The sequence below is a fragment of the Electrona antarctica genome (genome assembly GCF_951216825.1).
Source record: "Electrona antarctica genome assembly, chromosome: 6".
In the NCBI taxonomy this organism is placed as follows: domain Eukaryota; kingdom Metazoa; phylum Chordata; class Actinopteri; order Myctophiformes; family Myctophidae; genus Electrona; species Electrona antarctica.
In genome coordinates this window covers 10,283,883-10,290,488 of record NC_136811.1, presented here as the reverse complement: position 1 = coordinate 10,290,488, position 6,606 = coordinate 10,283,883, and the positions used below count along the sequence as shown (strand labels likewise).

Here is a 6,606-nt window from a genome sequence, read left to right as displayed (position 1 = left end):
TGCACCCCCCCCCCAAAAAAAAAAGTGTAAATAAAAGCAGCCCCTACCTCCGGAATGAGGCGTTCCCCCTCCGACTTTCTCGATCAATCACAGAGGACAGTGGCGTCTTTTGATAAAACCCCAAATTGTCATTGGGCAGATGTAATCATGTGACAGGCAGCACGGTCTCATTCCAGCCATGTCCTCATGAAGGCAATGGTTTATGGCATAGTGGTTCTCCATATACGACTATATGCACTTTAGATTAGTTTATGAAAATATTATAATCTGACATTTATTTTATTTTTTATTTTTATTTATTTTTCAGTCATTTCCCGTTTCCTCTATTACCCTATATTAAGTATATATAGGCATTTTCAACACATGAAGCAGCGATATAGAAGAGAGGGAGATGAATTACGAATTCGAGCGAGAAAGTGGCTTCATCAACAGTCGGCCGTCGCTTGCTGAGTGCCTGACATCTCTTACCCAGGCTGTCGGCGGTGCATTTCAAAGTTCATCAATCAAGACTACTACTACTACTACTAGCTCGACGCTTTCGGCGTCGTCGACAGCACTGATTCCTCCTCCCTGCTTCGAGCACTCCATTCCGAGCCTCCTCCTCCTCCATGCACCGGCGGCGGGCAGCAGCCTAGTGCACCCCGCACGCCATCCTCCTCACGGCCGCTCAAAGCATGAGCAGCATGGGCAGCCTGCAGTGAATGGCTGCAGTCCGCTGCCCGCTGCTGCATTCTCCTCCTCCTCCTCGCCCCCGGAGTACCCGTGGATGAAAGAGAAAAAACCCGTCAAGAAAAGCCAGACGGCCGCGTCGGCTACCACCAGCGACTCGTCGCCCCTCTATTTCTCCCCCCAAGGCAAGACATAATGATTAATAACCTCAATCTAACTTTCCATAATTGTCTGAGGATGCAGGCTATATAGCCAGCCCCCCACGCACAAATTCCCCTTTCTCTCTCTCACACTCTCTCTGTTTTGGTTTTGGAATAGTAACTTATAGGCCCCTATGGGTTGTACAGTGTGGGCGTACATTATTTTTTTTAAAACGTTATAGCCGGGGTGTTTTGATTTAAGCATTCTTGTAATCTCATCAAATAGCGTGCTGACTTGTGATGCAGTGTAACAATGTTAATGCCTGACAGTAATGGAGACTGATAGATTATTCCTACACGACCCGACAGCTGGCATGTCCATTAATCTTTTGGGGCTGTCCGCACGCAGAGCCATCATATTCTGCCCGGGGCCCATAAATCTGCACAGTGCTTGTTGCTTGTTCTCCAGAAATGACTTTCTGCCCATGCAGGCTCTGTTTTCCCTCTTAACCCTTGTGACTATGTATTTTCCTTTCTTTTTTGACTGGGGTTTTTTCTTGCCATTTTAGCCCAATGTTTCATGTTTTTATTTAAGGTTCACCGGAGCTAGCAGAGAGCGGTGGCGGCGGCGGATCATCCAGGAGACTTCGGACGGCGTACACCAACACCCAGCTGCTGGAGCTGGAGAAGGAGTTCCACTTCAACAAGTACCTGTGCAGGCCGCGCCGGGTGGAGATCGCCGCGCTGCTGGATCTAACCGAGCGGCAGGTGAAGGTGTGGTTCCAGAACCGGAGGATGAAGCACAAGAGGCAGACCCACTGCAAGGAGAACCAGGACTGCAGCAGCAGCGAGGCGGGGAAGTACCTGATGATGCACGAAGATTGTGCCGAGGAGGACGAGTTCGAGCCGCCCGCCATCAGCAGCAGCAACAGCAGTGTATCCGGGGCGCTCCTGGAGACCAGAGAGCGGTATTTCCACCAGAATACCTTAACCTTACAGCAGCAGCCGCACAATAATGGACACAACAATGGAGATACCCATCAGAGCTCGGCCGTTGTTGTCGTTGTAGCGCCGCTAAACAGCAGCAATGACAAAAATGCGAAACATTTCCCCGGCCCGTCACCCTGTCCTCCTCCTCCTGTGTGCCTGGCAACAATAGGCCCGGACGGGGCAGCATCTGGCGGCGGGCCGGCTGACCACCACCACCACCACAACTCCCCTCCTCCTCCTCCAGAAGGCTCCCTGGACGCTGCCCTGCAGGATTTTAACGTGTTCTCCTCCTCCTCGCCCTCCTCGTTCTCTCCCAGCCTGTCGGATTCCATGGATAGTCCGACGACGTGCATGACTCTGTCCACGGAGACCTTTGACTTTTTCTCGGAGACGCTCACAACAATCGACCTGCAAAACTTGAGCTATTAAAAAAAAAGTGCTATAGAAAAGACACCCTTCGATTATTATTATTATAATTATTCAGAGACTTTTGCTTTAAATATAGCCTATAGGCAGTTTTAGTATTTGTGGAGTGCATAAATATATAGGTCACGCAAATAAGGTAAGTTTAAGGCGAAAATATAGCCTATATCGAATAATGTTTATTCTAGTAAGGCTATATACAAGAATATTACGCCGTATATTTTTGTATAAATTTCGGGTACAGTTGAACAGAATATTTTCCTATAAATAAAAACTTAATTTGGAGTTGTTTTTTTAAGTTGCACCATTCTCGTATTTTATTATCAGAAATGTTTGGCATTTTATATTGGCCAACAGGCCTATAACACTAGTCGAGGGATAGAATGTGCACAGTGTGGCTATCATTGTTTATTTTAGTGATCAGAACAAATATCAATAGGCTAGTATTCCCCACCAATTAATATACAATTCCTCTCAAACATGTTTGTTTGTTTGTATTATAATAAAATGCTCATGATTTTGATGGGATTTTTATAGGACTAATTACAAGCAACAATTAGCACAAACGCGCATGCACACATATACACACATCAATTAAAATGCAAATAGGGAGATAGAACGCGCATTCTGTACTAAAAAATGTACTCAAATAGTTACTGGAATAGTAAAGAAAGTTGTACACATTGAGAGGGGTCCATGTGGTGTTTTTGCAGCCCGTCGTCATCAGAATAATCGATTGAAGAGGTAATCTCGGAGATAAATAGGCTATAGTCTCGGTAAACGCTGCATGCACGAGCCTGTATCGCGGCTCTGCCTGCCATGCATGCCTCGGAGTTGCAGGCCAAAAAGCTGTGACTTTGTTGGCGTTCTACAATTAAAATTTATAGCCTTATAAAACTCGCAGCACCGAGGGTGCTTGTTTATAGCTTGGCCCTCACGGCGTAATTCAATCTCCTTGAATTAAAGATCGCGCCTTAGGCAGTATACAGTCACCAATGTGCACTAATCTTTTCAAAAACCCAAACATTTCAGTCAAATTAATTTAAACGTATAATAAGTATATCAATTGGCTTAGTGTGGATTTTAATTCTGAGTTAAGTTGTTGTAATAGTTTAGCTATAGACTAAAAATACCAAAAAATGAATCCGTCATCCACGGAGCTCTCATGTGCTTTGGCGGTGACGCAGTCTGCGCATATATAGCATTATTATTATAACCTATATCTATGTAATTTATTAACACGATAATAAGATGAATATATCTTCTGAAGCCAGCGTGCTTTTTATTGGAGTCTACTCTATAATTAAATTAGTAGCCATTTGCCACAAAACACAGGCCTCAATCTTTCTTTGCTCATTGTTAGGCGATTCTTGATGAATAGGCTATTTCCACCATTCCGTCATTAATATATATATAGCATTATAGCATCAATGTGTGTGTGTGTGTGTGTGTATACGATACGAGACATATAGCCTATCCAACCAAGTCTGTTCGTGTCCGAGTTTGACATAAACATATCGATATCTCAACACAGTTAGACCTATATTTGGCATTGGTGAATGAATATGCATTGCCCATCACAATAACATATAGACTTTAGCGGCTTAAGCCTGTCCCATGATGATTAGGATTATCACTATAACCAAAGGGCTAGTGCAATGATCTATAGGCCAGGGATAGCTTAGCTATGTGTGATGTCTCTCACATCCCAACATAACAACACAAGATCTAGATTGACATTGAATTGTCTGAGGCGAAATATATCTGCATATTAATAACGACTTTCAACATGGCGTCGGGCATCAGGTGAACATTTCTTAAACATAATAAATACATAAACAATAAATCAACCCCCCCCCCCCCACACACACACACACACACACACATTTATTTTCTAAAATAGTGAACAATTGTTGTGAGCTTGTGATTAAGTGATATTAGGTGATTAACCCCAACCATGTTATATTGATTATATAGGATCACTTTATTTGTGCTTATACAAATCTTAAAATGTTATCTATACTTATTGAGGGGCGCTAGCCCTCCTAAACAGCTATAGTGTAGAATCTATAGCTGTAGATTCTGTCTTAACACAAACAAGCCATTGACAATGAATGGAGAATTTACGTCACATGTGTCTGAGCAAATCGGCATATGTATGTCGGTGGGAACCCTTGGCCAATAAGGGACCACCATTCTTGATGACGATGTACGATGATTAGAACGCCCCTCACTTCACACGCGTGTGATTTTTTTCCCAATCAAATAAATATGAGTGGCCAATGTATGACAGTGCCGCTCCCCCAACCCCTCCACTTCTTAACCAATAGCCTTCCTTTTTGCACAAGAAGCGTTTCTCACTGATTTGAATGTGTGCACAAGAATGGTTTAGTTTAGGCACGCAGGGCAACGTGGTTCTCAAAATGGGGCCTGCAGGGACCCTCAGGGGTCTTTGAGGGTGTTTCAGGGACCCTCAGGGGTCTTTGAGGGTGTTTCATGTGGATCCTTGTAGTTCTGTAACAGGGACCCTCAGGGGTCTTTGAGGGTGTTTCATGTGGATCCTTGTAGTTCTGTAACTCTGAGTGTACACATTTATTTTCCATATCTCCACATTTTGTACAGCAGTCAGAGTAATAGGGGTAAACAGTTTGAGAACCGCACTGGTTTATAGGGTCTTATTACGCCATTACTTTGAGAGTGTAACTACTGACCCCACTGTTTCCTAAACGGTACCTTTCTTTTTTTGTTTCCTACATTTTGTTTTTAATTATTGTTATTTCAAAACATTGTCAAAAAACCTTCCCAAAAAAGCAAAAATGCTTTTTTTCCAATTAATTAAAAAAAAAAAGTTTAAGTATAGTGAAAATAGCGGATAGATCTGCTGTTTTCACTATTTGGGTCGCGGGCAAACATCTAGAGTCTCTCTTTTGGGTCTCGACCTGAAACCTGTAGGAGGGAAAAAATGGTGGGAGACAGTGAGACAGGCAGCCAATCAGAGAGAGACATTTGTGAGTGAACAGGAAGCTGGACGAAACTAGCTTCGGCAGTGCTTTGTGGGGAAATTGTATACAGCACAACACCACGCCCCCACCCTTCCATTCTGAGCCCTCCATCTCACTCTCTCTGTTTCTCTCTCTCACACACACACACACACACACACACACACACACACACACACACACACACACACACACACACACACACACACACACACACACACACACACACACACACACACACAGGTCAAGGGTCGGGCTGCCTCTCATCTCCCTCAACAGGCCGGGGGGTGGAACTGCTGCCGGGTCAGGGAGGGGTCAGGTTTTGGATGACCAGGAGAGGGAAGTATTTATTGGCTGCTCAGATTGCACCGAACCCAACAACAGCCTATGACACCAGAGAGCATAATTAGGTGTTGATTGTTTTAGCATATACAGTAGCAACTAGCAATGCTACTTATTCAGATTGTTAATGTAACACTTGCCTTGTTTATATTGGTCCATTTTCACCCTCCAGGAGTTAATTGAAACCACATTGCTGGCATTGTTTTAAGATCAACTTGGAAGCTTATAGGCCTACTAGTCTCTCAAGCAACTATTACAACTATTACACAATCTTCAAATGCTATAGTCATCTGTTATTTCTGTGAAAATATATTTTATAAAATAGCTTTAAAACAGTTACAGTAGGATCTATTTATGCGGCACTCAGAGCCATTTGAAAAGTGTGAGCCAACAGTCTGTCTCCAAAGACTATAAGCTCACTAAGAGTAAGCGCACCAGCACATTTATAGTAAACAATGCCTCCATTACTGTGATTTTCACATCACTTGACAACCATGGGGCTGACATGTTGATGTCTTGAGTTGGAAACCTGTGGTGGACAGAATGGGTTGTTTCCAAATTTCACGCATCTATAGACAAATTCAGAAACGGGTCTCATGTCGCAGCTTACGTATTTCCTGTAGAAATACGTAACGTCTAATTGTGTGTGACAAGGCTGCTGTACTTTATACCTCATACTTTAAATGCTTAGTATGAGGTATAAAGTACAGCAGCCATGTGTTCATAAAACAGAAAGATTGGTTATTGGGTAAGACTGACGTTATGTATCTTTCAGGACCTTTCACTGCTTCGTCTCAACCATTACTCAATGGCTCTGGTCTCAGACCCCGCGGTGGATATTTTGACATTCCGTTTTTTTTGGGAATGTTGCCACTACTGTTGGAGCAGCCATAAACTAAACAGGTTCATCTCGATGTTCTGGGCATCTTTGTAATGTTAGTGTTAGTAAAAAGTAGGTAAAAGAGTAACGTTTGAGGCAGACTAACATCAGTCACTCTACCGTTCACTGTAGTAGAAGAGGTGCGCCTGGTGAGGGTTTAAAC

At 43.4% G+C, this 6,606-nt stretch overlaps 1 protein-coding gene across 1 annotated transcript; it reads left to right on the top strand.

Annotated features, from left to right (window-relative positions):
- Positions 1 to 391: 391 nt before the first annotated feature.
- hoxa2b (homeobox A2b) lies at positions 392 to 2,434 on the top strand (the record flags this gene model as incomplete). The annotated part of the gene is made up of 2 exons (XM_079502989.1): positions 392 to 854; positions 1,405 to 2,434. The coding sequence occupies 2 exons, from the start codon at positions 392 to 394 to the stop codon at positions 2,226 to 2,228; spliced, it is 1,287 nt and encodes a 428-aa protein (XP_079359115.1). The 3' UTR covers positions 2,229 to 2,434.
- Positions 2,435 to 6,606: the final 4,172 nt, after the last annotated feature.